This window comes from Hyposmocoma kahamanoa, unplaced genomic scaffold (assembly GCF_003589595.1).
Source record: "Hyposmocoma kahamanoa isolate Upper Pololo Valley unplaced genomic scaffold, ASM358959v1 138, whole genome shotgun sequence".
NCBI classification, from domain to species: domain Eukaryota; kingdom Metazoa; phylum Arthropoda; class Insecta; order Lepidoptera; family Cosmopterigidae; genus Hyposmocoma; species Hyposmocoma kahamanoa.
In genome coordinates, this window is record NW_020653492.1 from 6,399,078 (window position 1) to 6,417,221 (window position 18,144).

At 36.5% G+C, this 18,144-nt stretch overlaps 1 protein-coding gene across 1 annotated transcript in view; it reads right to left on the reverse strand.

The window, feature by feature from the left end:
* LOC113240459 (neuropeptide SIFamide receptor-like) overlaps nt 1-18,144 on the reverse strand; it is a 230,229-nt gene that overhangs the window by 101,434 nt on the left and 110,651 nt on the right. The window contains exon 2 of the mRNA XM_026477772.1: nt 13,939-14,038. Coding sequence (XP_026333557.1) covers nt 13,939-14,038 — 100 coding nt within the window. The remainder of the gene's footprint in view (nt 1-13,938; nt 14,039-18,144) is intronic.

Below are 18,144 nucleotides of genomic sequence, written 5' to 3' on the forward strand. Positions count from 1 at the left end.
GCCAATGTATCTGGAGCAAGGCTTGCTGGTCGTAGAGTTGATGATAATGTAGCCTGTTACTGGTAATAGGGAAGAACGATAAATTTGAGTTTGACAAAACTATAGTCAGTTTTTTTGAAGACGGAGTAAAATGACATTTCATTGCACAAAAGTGTTGCCCGCTTGCGAGCAGCTAGTGATTGCAGTCGATAAATATCCTATCGACTATCGACTAAATATTGGTTACGCTTATGGAATAAATATTGTTTCATTTGTATTATCCTCATTCTTTCATTTCAATTGAATTGTCAATTTTTGTAAGTTCGTACATACATACACTGTATTTTGAACTATGTTTATGAAAAATACAAAAAATATAATTAAATCCGGCTATTCTTATTAAAATGTATATAAATGAAAATTGATCTCGATACTAGTAGGCCAATTGTCAAAGTAAGAATAAAGAAGACAATAACGCAATTAGTAATAATTAGAACGTCGTAACTTTCACAATACTGTCATTTTTGGCAAAATTTTGTCTTCTTTCACAATCTATCGATAAAACTATCGACAACAACTACTTAAAATTTTGTGAAAACAGGCAACTCTACAAATGTCATTTTTCTTTGTCTTCAAAAAAAAACAGACTATAAAATTAGGGTATTACGTATAAGATTTTATTTCGGACATAATCCATAGCTAATTAGTAACACAACTTTAATGTTAGTATCTTACAGATACAATGATGGTGGAATATAGTGTTATCGCCGGAACTCCTAAACGCTAAGTGTGGAACTCCATCCAGTGAAACAGCATTGGCGAGTTTCATCAATTAGCTTAAGCCTTCAGGAGTCGGTTGGCGCCAGCGAGGAGCTGATTGAATGTGGAAGCGCACCATTTTCTCATTCTCCGTGTGTCCCTACGCGAATATCCCTGACGCACTTCAGCGCCACGGCAGGCGTTATCATACTGGACTCCTATGTCGCATGTGTACAATGATGTGCAGTTAGTAGCCTTTGAAAAGCGTGATTTTAACGGCCTTTATGTCTCTTCTGCTTTTTGTTCTCCATTTACAACACGTATTCAATAACTTTTATTACCATTTCGCCAAAATTTTGTTTGCTATAGCGATACTTTCTGATTCAACTTTTCAAAATACGCAACTATTAAAAACTCCTCGGAAATTTGGCTTGCTCACTTAGCGAAAAACTCGAGTGAACAACTTTGAAGAAATATCATGTGTCTACCATGAAAGTCATAATCTATCTAAGACGTGTAGCTATTCATCTTAGTAACATATGGTACAGTCTGGACGTAAGCTAATATCATGTTACCGAAAATACCAACTCTATTTGCAAAGAATTTTTCTAGCAAGCTGTTGTTACTTTCCATAGAATGATAGGTTGGGAAGCAAACAACCATAGAGCATATTAAATTGTTACTTTGTACGTGACTCACATTCAAAGGGAAATCTTTAGTTGGTTCTTAGAGATGAGATTCCATTGAATACAGTAAACAATGTCTCTTGTGTTTTATTGAGCTAAATTGTGAAAGTTTTTGTGTTTAGCTATTTTCATTACAAATAACAAAGAAGATTACCTATTGTTGATAGATTAATTAAAAAACGTGGAATTCGTTTTTAATTTTATTTTACCTTCACGTCCTCATGGAGGTTTGTAGCAAGAATTACAGTCGGCATAATAGAAGTGACTTTACAGCTTTGCAGAATCAGCATATTATTCAACCCACTTTTTTTTTTGGTGGTATTAGCAAAGGGTCATAACAGATACAATAAGTACTAATGAGACTTTTAAATCACAAAAATTATTTAAGTTGACAAATCCCATGTGCTTGTAATTTCCCCTGCAAAACCGGAACGCAATACAGGTAAGGCGGCAGTACTTTCCTGGAAGGACTCTTTTACAAGGAGCTCTGCTGCTACAAAATTATACTCCCCCTGCTCGGCATTGGTCTTCCTAAAGGAGAGGGTATAGACCGTGATCCACCATGCTGACTCAATACAGGTTAAAAACTTCATACGTAGATATTCATAATTAGAGGTAATGTTATTAAAGGACGATTGAGAGATTTAGATTGATCTGAATGCTAGTTTAACAAAGTTTATAATCTTAATTATCCACTACAAATATTATTTCGCTGAAACCTAAAGCGAACTAGAGCACGTGTCGAACGCGACGTGATAATCAAAATCAAATATTAAAATTAGGTTAGACAAACACAATTTAACTTTGTGCAATCGAGTCCCACCCTATTAAAATTCCAATCACTTCTTCCATCCATCAGGTGACAAGGCCATAGGGTCTCTACCCCATAAGTCTTCACAAGGCTTCGAGTCGGCCTTCTGAGATGATTACGGAAATATCTTGCATGGTGATTTTCATGGCGTTTTTAATAAAATTAAGCATAAAAGGGAAAATGGAATACGTGATGCAGCCACAACGGTTATTGTTAATTCTTTTTTTTTTTTGGAAGAATTGGGTCATGGGCCTTTTGTCAGAAGGGTACAAGGCGACGTTCGGGAAAAATGGGATGTAACGAGAATGCGTGACTTTTCGCATGTCGTCACTCTAAGGTCGGAGAATAATATACGGGTCACAAAAGGCAATGCGATGGAAACCGGCTTGTTTCCGTATCTTCGCATCTACATGCACGAATTATAAATAATTTGTTTTTGTCTTTTGTATTGTGTACATTCTTTGGTTTTGACAGAATTGTTTAATTTAGTTTCAAATTCTTATAAAGAAAGGTTTTTTTATGTAAAGTACGAGACAAAGGAGCAGACGTATCCTTCATGGAAGATGGTATTGACATTTGCACCACCGAGAAGATGCCGACGTGTTGCCACAGTTCGATTCCTTGTCTGTCACTTGTTATTCTGCAAGCCGTTCTTAAATCTACATGAACGTCATCTTTTTAGGCTTAGAAAAGGCGTAAACAAAGAAACAGTTATCGTAAACCTATTTTTTAAACAACAAACTACAGTAAACTAAAAACATTGTGAGAATTAGTGACAAATGACATTTGCAAAGAACACGATAATATGTTAATAATTTGAAAAAATATCCATTTATGTTTCGAAACCCACTGTTTTTTTAAGTTTTTTTAAAGTGAAAGTCCTTGAAATAGATTTAGTATAGATACTTTTACTGCCATTACAAACGTAGACATTTTCATATTTAGTGTATACTCAGAGTATAAAAATGGAATTACATAAGATAATGTTTATAAGTATTGTTTTACGGTATTTATTAAATTGCTATAAAATGCAAGTATGACCGATAAAAGACCCAAATTGTATTTCTGTCTAATGCTAAAAAACAACATAGTATAGACATAGGCTAAGTCTCTTTTCTAGGATCCTGCCTGCAAAAATTACAACCGGCATTAACTGCAAACTGAGCTTGGACCTAAAACCAAGTGTACTACTGGCTGTTTGAGATTGCTCACTCGGAGTAAATTAAAAACTTAGGTACTTTTTTACTCCTAGGGATCAAATAATGAATCTTACTCCCGCTACGGAATATTAACGTAATTTTAAAGCATGAGAAGTGAAAAACATGTTATTCTCCTGTTGGTAACTCAACTGTGAGCGGAAAGGTTTGCCTGCTAACACCACAGACCAAATAAATTATTTCCGTGGCTAACATCGACTTTATGTGCCTAACAGTTCCGATGTCAGTTACGAATTTGAAAATTACTTAGTAAATTATAAATATACTAAATTATAATTATAAGGAAAGTAATTTACTTTTTTAGCTTTCACACATTTTTGTTTTTTTTTTGGCCTGCCTATTACCCAGTTTTCAAGTAACAAATTTCGTATACTTTGAGTTCCAAAGTAACGAAATTCATACCGAGGCACCACCCCGTCGATTAGACCTTAGGTCCATTTAAAAAAAAGTTCATTTCCTAAATTGATCCTACCGGGAATCGAACTCGGGACCTCCTCCTATTTGTATTGCAAAAACGAGCGATTTGTTCTGTGTACCGTCTAGGCTCTCGGGTTTCTCTCAGAGAAAAGTTTAAAGTGACTGGTATCATGACTGTGGCATCACAGTACATTTACTCAAATATTTTATATGCCGGTAAAAATATACATAATTTCCATAAGAAAGAAGATATCCATAATATTAACCTTAGAGCTAAGTCCATAGTCATGGTACCACGATTTCGTTTAACCAAGGTAAACGACTCTTTTATGGGGAACTGCATACGTTTTTACAATAAGATTCCGGAGCATATATTAAGACTATCATTTCTTAAGTTAAAAAACTACGTTAAAATATTTTGATTGAAAAGTCATATTACAAAATTGAAGACTACGTGTTAGATAAAGATGTATGGAAAGACGACACGGCTCCAGAATTCACACAAATTTGAATCAAAGTGTATTCTATAGAATTTAAGTTTATTTGAAACGAGCAATCCCTATAGTTTATTGCTCGTTATTCTCAGGGAAGTCAACGTAGTAGCTTAAATGTAATAGTTTCAAGTGTAACTTTATTTTACCTATGGAATAAATGATCTTTGACTTTGACTTTGACTCCAGCGGCCAATGTGCAAAATCATTGTTTCACCGAGGTGGTCAAAATGAATTTTATATTGCACCATATTTCTAAAGAAAGAAAATTAACAAAATTTTCTTCTTATTCGTTACATGTATTTCCAATTACTTATTTATAAAAATAGGCTACGATTACAGGCATTGCTTTACATACGTGAGGCGCACTATAAGTTTCCGAAATAAATAAGATAAAAATACTATGTAAAAATTTTATACAATATATTCATCAGTCAAAATATTCTCCGTTAGCGTTAATGCACTTTTTCATACGAATGAACCAATTTTGAAAACATTTATGCCACTCCTCCGTGACAATCTCTGAAAAATATTTTTTATAAATTCAAATTCAAAATTCAAATTCATTTATTCAAACAGACAACTTAGTCCATATTTGTTAGTAACAATATCTTATGCGCTAAGTTAGTAGAAATCATAAAGAACAAAAATACAATTTAAAAATAATAATAATAAAATTCAAAATTAATAATGTCCAAATTTGTTAGTAACAATGACTGTTCTTAAAAAACTATGTTAGTTGCAAAACATTAAAAATAAAAATTCACAATATCCACGTAATAGTAATCAGATTATAATCAAATTCAAACAAACAATCTATGGTACATAATAATTACACTTTTTGTTTAAATGTACCATACAACAGTGGGACACATACAAACAATCAAGCCTGCCAGCTATCATGCTCAAGATGCTGTTACCGCTGGCCCGCACCCGGCGCACCAGAGAGGTGCATCGCTTACGCATAGTAGCGTTAAAGCAATCCACCCTCGCGTCTGCGAACATCCCTGAAGCGCTGCAGCGCCGGGGCAGCGCCAACAGCACCCTGAATGCATTATTGAACTGCACTTTTAGAGCATTGTACTGCCTTTGCGTGTAGTCCGCCCACAGGCTGCTTGTGTAAAAACATGTACAAAAGGCCTTGAACAGCGTCACTTTTACTTCAGCCGAACAGTGAGCAAACCTGCGGGCAATCATATTGGCTCTTACGGACAATGCTCTTCTTTCGCGCTCAATGTCCTCATCATCTTTAAGGTCAGAGGTCACCACGTGCCCCAGGTATTTGAACCGAGTAACAACCTCAAGTGTTGTATTCCTCAACTTGATACTTGGCACATCCGGCTTAGGCTTCCCTCTGACCGTAAAGACCATGCACTGGCTCTTGCATACATTGTATGCGAGTCCATGTCCAACTGCATACCTCTCACAAATGCTGACCAACCTCTCCAGCCCACACACGGAGGCACTCAGCAGCACCATGTCATCTGCATAGCTGATATTATTGACACATATTCCATCAATATGACAGCCGACATGCGTGCTGCTGAGCTCCTCTAACAGCGCGTTTAGGTAGATGTTGAACAGCATAGGTGAGGTCAAACCCCCTTGCCTAACACCACATTGCAAACGGTATGGCTCTGAGCATGCTCCCGCCCATCGCACAACATTGACCTGGTTTTGATACCAGAATTTGAAGATGTTGCTTAATTCTGTAGGGATATTCATATCTTCAAGTTTTCTCCACAGAATATCATAACAAACCAGGTCAAATGCTTTGGAGAGGTCTAGGTAGCATGCTTATACTTGTGTATGACGGTCTGAGTAGTACTTCACAGTCTGCTTTAGTGCCAATATCGCACTTTCAGTTGATAAACCCGGCTTGAAACCAAACTGATTGTCATGTAAGCTTATAAGTCTTCCAATGTGGGAATTAAGCAGACCGTCCAGCACCTTTGCAATAATTGTTGCTAAAGAAATAGGCCTATAGTTATCCTTATTACTAATGTCACCTGTTTTGTTCTTCACAATCGGTACCACCACAGTCCTCATCATGTCAGTGGGCAAGTATGAGTGACCAATACAAAATGTATAGAGCATCGCTAAAACTCTAGGTAAGTTAGGTCCGGCGTATTGGAGGTGCTCAATGCTGAGACCGTCGTGGCCAGGAGATTTTCCTCTTAACATTGATTTAACAGCCTCATCAACCATTTTAACTGTTAATCTAGTACTAAGCTCCTGTTCACACGGCCCAACACTGCTCACCTCCGACATTTTTTTTATATTTATATATTTATATATTTTTCATTTATACTCTTCGACAGTCTCTTCAGGTGATGAAAATCGTTGACCACGTAACTGGTTCTTAATTTTTGGAAATAAAAAAAGTCACAAGGTGGCAGGTCGGGACTGCACGCGGGATGGCTCATAAGGTCAACGTTGTTCATCTTCAAAAATTCATTTGTCTGTCTGGCCGTGTGAGAACTGGCATTATCGTGGTGCAAGATGATACGGCGTTTACGGTTATTTTTACGGAGTTTGTCAACAACTTCCAGCTCAAAAATGATCGTGTACTACCAATCACTATTTACGTTACAACGATTCTTCAAAGCAACCGAAGCCACGCGTCCAGTTTTAATAGAAAAAGAAGCAATCATCCGCTTAGAGGCACTTTGCACGCGCGCCACTTTGGTTCGTTTCGCCTCATCTCGAAAGACCCATACGCTTGATTGCTGCTTTGTTTTGGGATCGTAACTATAAATGTATGTTTCGTCACGTATTACTATATCCCACACCAAATTTGACGCCTCTTCGTTGAATCTGATAAGCATGGCATTGCACCAAGTGACGCGATCCGTTTTTTGAGCCTCAGTCAAATTGTGTGGGATCCACCGAGCTTTTTCACACTGAAATGTTTGTGTAGTATTGATTGTATTTGACTTATGCCTATGCCCGAATCTGAAGGTATGTCTTATGCCTGTCTATTTTGATCATACGGCGCACAGCATCGATGTTTTTATTGTTCACAGCAGTGGACGGGAGACCATCACGAAATTCGTCACTGAGATTCACAAAGCTATAAATAGTCGTCTTGCATGGTGCTTAATCGCCAAAAGCAGTTTGAAACCGAGGGAAGCTCTGCTGAGCTGTTAAATTACTGTAAAATTTTCACGAGTTAAATCCATAGTGATGTAGACAACCAATTTCTAAAATGACGGCACAATGTAAAAACAAGTGACAGTCAGATGAAACAATCTGTATTCTACAGCCAAGGAGTTCCATTTTCAAATGTTGTAATTACTTTTTAAATATTGTTTATGTAAGTGGCCAGTTCCTGTAACTTATAGTGCGCCCTATGTATTACACTTAATTTATTTATTTGTTATACCGATAAAAACATCTTAATATTTTATTAGTTTTTATATTTACTACACATTTTAACTAAAAACTAGTAAGCAAATATTCTCCATCCTAAAACAAGATGAAATTGTGGTAACAGACTGATTATGTCAATCTCATCTGACGAAGTTCTAGTGATGTAATTGTCCAGGCATTGAAATGTAGATATTTTCCAATGCTCTATAGAATAAGTAATTTTAACTAATTCGCAAATTCAATATCTAAATTTTATAGCCGTTTGTGCTTACTTCATTGTCTAATTTTTGGGTTTGTAGCGTATACCCGGGGTAAACCGGAGGAAATTAAAGTTGAGTTGACCTTTATGTCGACTAGTCTGTTTTGACGTTATTCAAATTATTATTTTGACATCTATTATTATCACTTAAACTGACCCATATATGTAACTATCACCGCGTTTACATTAATCGCTGACTTTTAAATCTATGCGTACACGCCCATATATATTATTAAAAAAAATTGTTATACCTGGTTTAGTCTTTTGAAGCCGTAAAGAGCATTGTAAGTAAATGTTTACAGTGCTTTTTTTTAAATGGGACAGTATGGCGAAATACAAGGAAACTGTCTTAAGAAACATTAGGTCGTGTTTTGTCAAAACAATTTTGGGCATAGTAAATTTTTTGCTCGACCGTGAGTTAGTTGTATAAAAATGAACAAAATTGATCAAAAATTTTTTTAGTACTGATCGACTCAGTTTTATGTAGAGGATGAAAAAAATCGGGACAGCAGAAGTTGATCAATTTTCATAAAATATTTTTCATACAAAATGAATAAAACTGACTGACTTTTTTATTAAAGTTGGTAGGCTCAGTTTCTTGTAAGGATGATTTCGTTGTATATGACGAAGAAAGTCGGGACTGCAGAGTTGGTCCAATTTAATGAAATGATTTCTCATACTCACTCAACATTCTGTACAGGCATTATGTTTGTATGCCTAATATTTTGATAAAGTAAACATGTTTTGTTAATTATGAGAAGTTACTACCATATTCCGTTTCTATTTCCATTCCACAGTTAATGTAACTTGCAGTGTATAATATTTGTATATTAAATTAGCCATTAACTCTTCGACAGAATATACCTAACCACTAACGGCAGCAAATATTACTGGTGGAATTAACATTCCCGCACAATCAATATGTACGGTCGTTCGATTTACTCTCTTCTATTGTCGCATTTTGTCAACAAAGGTTATTGTGATCTAAATAAGAAGTACTGCGGATAGGGACAGGTTGGGCTTATTTGACGGCGTTTAAGCTAGCTTGATTGCTTTTTTAATGTTTATTTGTGCATTTGACTTTCATCTCACCTGATGGAAAGTGACAATTAGGTCGACGATGGAGTACGCATACCTAAATAATACCTGTTTACCATAGAAAAGGCCCAAGTTACAACGTTCAGGGAATAAGTCTGAAGGCAGCGAATTCCATTCCTTAACCGTTCGTCATGTAAATGTGGAAGCGTAACGCTTCGCTTGGTATGTCCACAACATAGGGAACCTAAGCCTATGTCTAGTTTCCTGGTGATCTTTATACACTTGAATACAATATCTTTATTTACTAGAGTAAAGTAATTACCTTACCTATTTCTGTCACCAAGCTGTAATATCAGCATTACTGTGTTCCAGTTTTTGAAGAGTAAGCGTGCTGGTGAAGTTACAGGCACATGGGACTTGTCAACTTATGTCTCAGGGTGACAGGCGTAGCGGCAATGCCACTCAGGTATTTGTGATTTAAATCTCTGAGTGGCACTTCAACTGTTATAGGCAGGCATGTAGCTTGCCATCAGGCATACGACTTGTTCGTCCCGTTACTTGTTATTATAAAAAAAATAAAAAAAACAGCGTTACAGCAGTCGAGCTGTCAACATGCTGACTTGGATCCTTTTCAGCTTGTGATTGTAATCACAAATTTCTTCTGTGTAAGTCGTAATAAGCTGAATAAATGTTTCTTTCTTTCTCCTTTCTATCTATTATTATTATAAGGCTAACTTAATTTTGCGCGAATCGTAAAAAAATATCCAGTCATAAAAATAAACCAGTAGACAGGGTAACACGTATTTCATATATCCCGCTCGTCAACACTGGCGCCCAATCTCAATTCGAAATTACACTCCCTACTGACAAGGGTCATAGCTCTTGATTATTTTGTCTTTTATTTACACAGGTCTTTTTATCCCTTTATTGTTCTTTGCTTTTTTTTTCAAAATGCATTCGTTATTTACAAAAGGTTCGTGATTAGTTGTTAATACGAAGTTTTAAGACTTTTTTTCAGTATATTATCATCATCCGTCAACGTCAACCCCATTACACGTGATAGAGGCCGTAGGTTCGAATCGGATTTCTTAGAATCAACTCTAGTTAATTTGGAACTTGATTTGGCCACGAAATTCAGTGTTAAATAACAAAACAGATGCATTCTTACGTGGAATCAAATTTCGCTGTGCAAGCATCGGAGGGCGATATCGCACGTAATCTGTCTGGATCTGAATTCTCCGTTATTGGCAATTCGATAGATATGAGAGGCGTGATTGTTATCCCAAATTGACCTTTCGTCATATTTTTAGACGTTGAAAGAAAGAACTCGATTCAAAGGCGTCACCATTAAAAGTCGTTGTCTCTAGCCTGTAAGCAAATTGCTCTTAAAAATTCTCATTCAATTACATATTCAAAAAGTTGTTTTTTTTTATAGGACAAACAAACAAACAAACAAACAAACAAACAAACAAACAAACAAACAAACAAACTTTTAAAAAACTTTCGTAATTTAGTTTGAACACAATACTAAAGGCAGATATATAGCGGACATGCCTTATACTGAAAATTACGAATTCAATGTGTCTTTCCAGATCAAAGGAGTCAGAAATGGAGATAGAATAATCACATTACAAGAGCGAGCACTTGTAGGACAATGGTGATGGCCATGATGGACATAGGGCTGCTGATGATGCCGACAGTGGAGATTAAAAAATATAATCGTATTGTGTAAGTTTGTTAGTTTCGTCATCGAATAAATGGAAATATGTCACCAAGTTTATAAAGAACGGGCGAAGCACAGAACGTGTATAGTAAATCACATGACAACGACCAAAGTAGATCCTTTGAATATATCCACTTCATACCTAAAAGAAGTATCGTCAAGAAGGGAATGCAATCAGTCAATGGATCCCATAATCGGGTCTTCACCGGCCTTGGCCAGGAGGCGGTATAATGTCATCAATATAATGGACTCCTGCAGGTCAAGGTGGATCCATGGTGTAGAGATGCACCTGGTTACACCTGAGTGGGGTATTTGACAACAGGTAAAATAACACTTGTTACAAGATTTTTGTAATCTTATGAGCGCTTCAGACTATACGGGATCGATAAGACGATATTATGAAAAAAAAACCTTATTAAAAAACTTTGAATTTAATTTTACATCTCGTTGTTGTCATAATTATCACATTTCATATTATAGTTGCAAGAACAAACATTAACCAAGACGTAATAATTATAGCAATACCTAATACATCAATAATAGTTACGATCGACGCAACCGTATTCTATAGTAACAGGTAACAGTTATAAAATCAACTCTAATTGACCCGCAGATGAGGCCGTCCTTGCCTTTTTGGCCGAAAAATAATGTCTGCACATAATAATGAGGTCCAAAGGTGAGAAATGAGGGTGTTCCATATTTTGTTTAGCCGGGTTTTATGGGCTTCTGTTTATGGCGTGTTTGTTTAGGATAATTAAATGTATTGTAAGAATATAATAGGTTGTTGTTTCGTGCAAATTTTGTTAAGTATGTGTAATATAATAGAACTTTTAGGAAATAATAGCTGTTCTCGAAAGAATGTACATGTGGTGGAAATTGAAAGGAATTGAATACTAAAAAATTGTACCTTAATCCTTTACTCAGTACTTGTTGGGAATTTCTAATAGTAAGAAACAACTAAGGAAAAACAACAAGCGAAGAAAATACCTACAAATATTATAGTTAAAATTTTAATTAAAACTAAATTTGCTATGTGTACGTTTGCTATTTACAAAGCATCAGGCGCGCCAAAACATGACTAATATAATTATTAATACAAAGATCGAACACTCAGAAAAAATTCCTTCGATCCGGTCGGATTCGAATCGACGTCTTCTTGCATACCGTGGCAGACGCTATACCAACTAAGCCACGGAACGAACCAACGGACCTCACGAATTTTCCTATGTGCTTGCGTCGTGTCCTTGTATTTGGTATTTGACTAATATATTTATGCAGTTTAGAAGTGTTTTTTTATGATTAGTATCAATAAAAATATGTCATAACTTGACATGGGACGCCTAATTATGATTAATTACAAGAACCCGAGAAATGTCCATTAAGAATATTAAGTTCATATGCCATTTACGATCGGATTATCTAATTTCCTGTCCCACGGAGGTTGCCGAACTTTGGTAAGGATTTAGCTTAGGTTTACGGCATGTACAGATTAAAGATATCAAGATAACGGATAATGTAATGACGTTAATTGAGAACCTGTACAGTAAGATTTTAGTCGCAGTACGTGTGAGGAACTTTATAATTTTTAGTCCATCCTCAATAATGGCATTGATATACCACCCTTGCGTCCTCATTCTTGGTGTTCAAAATTACTGTAGCAATCACTGTGCTTGATGGTTCACATAAACCAACAAGTTACTTGTTTATGCGTGGATTGTGGACGTTATGGATATACATGAAACGTTTTGCTTCCATATTTATATGGCAAACGGTTATGGAGTGGAATTTCCTGCTTGAAGACCTATTCCCTGAACGATATAACTTGCAATTTTGAAGACGAGAGTTAATAGACAATATTTAGGTAGTATGCTTCATGATCGACCTCAACGTCATTTTCCTTCAGTTCAAATGAAGGTCAACTGAGTATTTATTTTTTTATTAAAAAAAAATCTATCGCTTTTTGGAGGAATCAAATACACTACCGCTATCTATTAATATGTTTCCCGAAAACTTTAATCTAGATATTCAAAGTTCCGACGATGGCCACACCGTCGCATAACATCGAGTGAGATTGTAGCTAAGCAGTTGTCTATCTTATATAAAAAGAATCCATAATAATTATTAATACAAAGATCGAACACTCAGAAAATATTCCTTCGTTCCGGCCGGATTCGAACCGATGTCTTCTAGTATACCGTGTTAGACGCTATACCAACTAAGCAACGGAACGAACCAGCGGACTTCACGAATTTTTCTAAGTGCTTATTGTCGTGTCTTTGTATTTGGTTTTTCAACGACTTATTAGTCGTAGCGCCATCTATGAGAAATCTATGAAAGTTTTATCACCCAGTTAGATACCTTTGCAGCTACAAGCCCTGGCGAGAAATGTAGCTAAAATACAGTGAATAGCGACATCTCTCACCAAATAGTAATTATAATTCTATATGTTATATTTGTAAATAAAATAAAAAATTTAGGGATGGAATATCATTGTAACTATACGTGCAATGGTTGTTGCTAGTAAAATGGCCTAATGATGACCTATGAGTGATTACACATGCCGATTTTTATCAGTAATGCAAACACGCGTTCATGAAACGCGCGATTTATATACGATTGCATCGATGCAAACGCGCGATTGCATGGAGTTACGTGATGTAACAGTAAATATTTCTGACGTAACTCCACTTATGCCATTCTTCCATGAAGGGTGCGAAATGTTGTTTCTTCTTGTGACCGTTAGGGGCGCTGTATAATTTGTGCATACAAAATTGCAAAGTAATTTACGCGGTCGCTGCGACAACTGCCACAGTAAATCGCAATAGAGACACTGATAACGATTTCTAACCGTTGCGTTTTGAAAATTCTCTAAGCAGATACTATATTTTCTCTGTGGGGGAACTTTACATGATGTCACGTGCGGAAAAACATGTTTCACACTCATGTAATAAAGTCGCATTTGTAAAATGACAATTTTTCAGGAGAGAGGTTAAAAATTGGACGAACGAAATTAGTTCTTAACTTTTTATCCCTAAATAAAAAAGTTACAAAATTTCACATACACATAATTTGTTTTACGTAGTATTTGTTGTATTATTTTTATGACTTCCACATTTACATGTGGCTATTATATACAAAAGGTGCGATTTATCTCAATGTGTCACGTCATAGAGGATGAAAACTCACCGGTCAAGGGAGACTGCAACTAAGCTGTACACGGAGGCAGCGACGGAGAGCCCCTGCACGTATGGGACCGTCTTGCACATCAGCCAGCCAAGCACCCATGCTGCAACAAACATATTCATTTTAATTTATCATTGTGTATTACTCCCATTTACTTACTACCTGCCAAACGTATGAGCCATTTTCATTGTATGTCTACTTTTTTATGATACCTTGGTAAGCGACACGCCTATCCATAACAGTTGCTTGGAGGTAGATATAGGTAAAGTGGCAGTACTTCCCTGAACTAGCTCTTGCACAAAGTAACAAGTAACAAAGGCTACAGGTCAAGATCATCATCAACAACTCTTTACATGGCCCACTGCTATGCACGGGTCTCGTCTAAGGTGAGAATTAGGGACATCACCTTCCTCGACGTGCAGGTTTCATCACAACGTTGTGCTTCACAGATTCAAAGATTCACGAATGTCATTTAGAAATTAAAGTCATAGGTTTATGTCACAGGGATTCGAACCGTAGACCTCAAAATTGAATAGCAACCGTACTCTTCTTCCACTAGGCCACTGCTCTTGAAGTACCATTGTTATTTAAAATCATTGCAAAGTAAACAAATCTCAGCATATCATTTGTTATGAAAAAAGAATATTGACATTTTTCAGACGAAACCTTCAAGAAAGTATAAACTTAAAATCTTCCAAGCGCGTGACTTTCCAATAGCTCCTTTAAAAGGCGTGCTCCAGCCGAGCCTTGAAACTTCATCAATAAATCACGAGCCATCTTTATAAGGGCGAAGGCAACAGGTAGAAAGAGGTCACTAAATCAATATTTATATGTTGCCCTGCAACCAGAAATTGGGTCAGGTCGCTGACCTACCTGTGAACTTTTAGCCTTGCATTCTTGTCGTTCCGTCCCTCTTTAACCAATGATATTTCACGTAGTATATTGTTTTCTATCTTCCTTACTCCTGGCCTTGCCCCGTTATACATTACAATATAGTCGGAAATGACAACGTGGTGAATTAACTTCCATTCGTATTCCTTTCATTTTAAAGTTGTATTTGGAATGGCGTTTAGCAAAATGCACTCTAACTGTATCGATTCCTAGTATTTAGATTTAATGAATATCGATAGGATTTTAATGACCGTTGAAAGTTTAAATTTGTAACCCGCACCTTGATCTGCGCATTTCGATCGCACGAATTTGTACGACACTAAATCTGTAATAGGTGTAGCGTTTGCCATGGCAACAGGCTGTCAGGTTTATTTATCCAAAGGAACATTTAGGAATATTTCTGGAAAGTTCCAAGACATGTAATACTGGTCAGTAGCCATGGTAACGGTTGTAAATAATTTACTAATACGATATTTATTTTTTAATCCAGTAAAAAAAGGAGGAGATTATGCGTTCGGCTGTATGTACGTTTTCCGATTTCACCGTCAATTGTGGACTGATTTTGAAAATTCCTGTTTTATTTGAAAGGCTGCACTCTCGAAGTGGTTCCATTGTCACCAAGTCAAAATCTAATCAGGGGATGCCAGGGAAATTGAAAAAAGCCGATAAAGATACAACTATTTATTGTCAGCTTGATGCAATTATTGATACAAGTACCGAAAAAACTCAAAGAAAAATACCTTCGATCCGGATGGACTCGAATTAACGACCTCGCCATATCGGGGCTATCACTCTCCCAACTAAGCTCGGAACGACTTGACCGATCTTACGAATTTCTTTACGTATTGTATTATTTAATTATAGTATTTCCGTTTAATGATACATAAAACAAGAAAGCAGATCGAGAGATCGAGAGCTTAGATTTTCAGGTGTTAATCGCGTATGTTTGTTTTGTCTCATGGTAACTTATACGTCATAAGATATTTTATGTTACTATGGGAAACCAATATTTTATTTAATGAAAATATTGATATAGAAACAAAAGAGCTCCTTCACATGGGACTTGTTAATTGTCTTAGGGTGATGGTCGCAGGAGTAGTGACCCTCAGATCTTCGCGATTTAAAGCTCTGAGTGGCACTACAACTGTTATGGACGGGCGTATAGCTTGCGATCCGGCGCACGAGTTGTTCGTCCCGTACCTTTTTATTATAAAAACAATGCAAATACTTTTATGTCGACAATTAAGTTGTATAAGTGGTAAGTTATATCTAAGTCGGTAGTTATTGCAGTGTCTTTTAAAAAACAGCTGGGGAATACAGACGGACGTCCAAGACTTACCATGAGGTTTCATTGTTACCATATGGAACAGAAGTGGGAGGCTGTGATCTCTGCCTACCTTAGTGAAGATAGCCATAGCTGAGTGAAAGAACTGTTGCTTCTTAATCTAGAAGTAGTTCCGTTCCCTGTGGTGGCATGTACCTATGACTTTCGTTACTAAGTTACGAACATTTGTGGATGTTTAGCAGAAATAAGTTCTGCTAATATTGAAAGGAAACATGCAGCATGTCGAAGATTGTTCACAATCCTAAGAAAAGGTGGTAGAGTCCCCAACCCGCATTGAATCAGCTTGGCAGAATATAAACTAAATTTTAAAGGAGACCCGTGCTCAGCAGTGGGACATGCAATGGGTTGTTGACATAGAACAGTTTTAAGCTAAAGTTAAGCGTAAAGTGGGTAACACTCCGAGCTTTTATTGTAATCGCAAACTTACCCCCTGATTGTAAAGTGTGTTGCTAATACCACTTTATGGAGAAGCATATATCCTTTGTACAAGCCTAATCCTATTTCTGGGACTATCGTAAGTTTGCAAATCTAGCTAAGTTACTTTAACAGTTTTCACACATTTATGAATGTGTTTTCATAAATGTGAATTAGAGATTTATCATTCAACGCTAAAAAAGCTCTAAAGCCCCGAAAGAAAACTTAATCGGTTCTTCGCCAAAATACAAGAAGCAGCTGATCTTTTTTATTATTATTCGCATGAATTAAGTTTCACCCTTTATTCTAAAGCATAAAGTAACCAAACTCCTTATATTCTTACTCTTTATTTAACCACAAACATTTGTAAACATTTCAATTTACATTCACAACGCAAGAATAAGAAAACTTCCAGGGTTGTTACTGCAATGGGTGGGCACGGGGCAAGGGAGTCGAGGCGGTGCGCGGGGATGTAGCATAAGTAGGTCAGGCCGATGAACTGGGGCACTTGGGTCCCAGCGGGGGGTTGCGGGGGTGCCTACTGGTACCTGGGACAATGAGTATATCTTCTTTACAAACATAATATAATCGAATAAATATTATCAACGTTTGATGGCCCGCTGGGGCCATGAATTATACGAACAACTTGTTTTATCGATGAAAAAATGTGCAACGGTCAACCTCCATACTACGACAAAAAACCCTTTTTCTGGAACAGGGCAGCAGAAACGTGATGTGCTATCCCCACCCAACCGTTTTTTAAATGATATCAAAGTAAAAATCCGAAAGGCTGCCACTGCGCCCCTCTGAAGTTGACAAGTCCAATGTACATGTGGTGAAAGGACAAACACAACACACTTAAAGATAGCAAATTAGGTAAGGTGGCAATATTTACGTTAACTTTTCTACAAAGCGCTGTACTGCTACTAATTATATTATATAATTATTAAGTTGCTTGTAAGAAAATGTAATGTTAAGCAGCATTGAAACCACCTGTTGCCAAACCACTTGATATATTTTTCTATTGATTTTCTATTAGTCACTTCATGGGAGGTGGCTATCATTGTCCGTGGACATTTCTAACACCAGTGTGTTTGCCTACTTTTGAGAGATCTACTTACTCGTTGTTATATAATATGTTATGCTTTTATACATACGAGTGGCAGTTGGAAAGTAATCTGTTTCTATTTCCAATTAAAAAAACTGGCCAATATCATGGCGTATTCGGCGGTTTTTTCAAAATTAGTGACACTTGTTTGTAATGCGTTTCGCAAACAACAACAAAAAAAATACAGCAAAATAAAATTGCAACTACTTTTTTTAACAAACTAATCTCCTTTTTTACCAAATGTAATAAGTGCATTTTCTTTTATTTCATACTTAGGTAGATTACTTTTGCACGATTGCAGCCACCCCTGGTATAATGTTTATAATATATCACGTATACTTAATAATAATTTTGGTTATCTCGCCTCGATAATAGCCAAAAAAGAAAAATGTTTCTTTTAGGCTACAGTTTTCTTTTAGGATGGATGGATATACAGAGTATCTGCCATAGA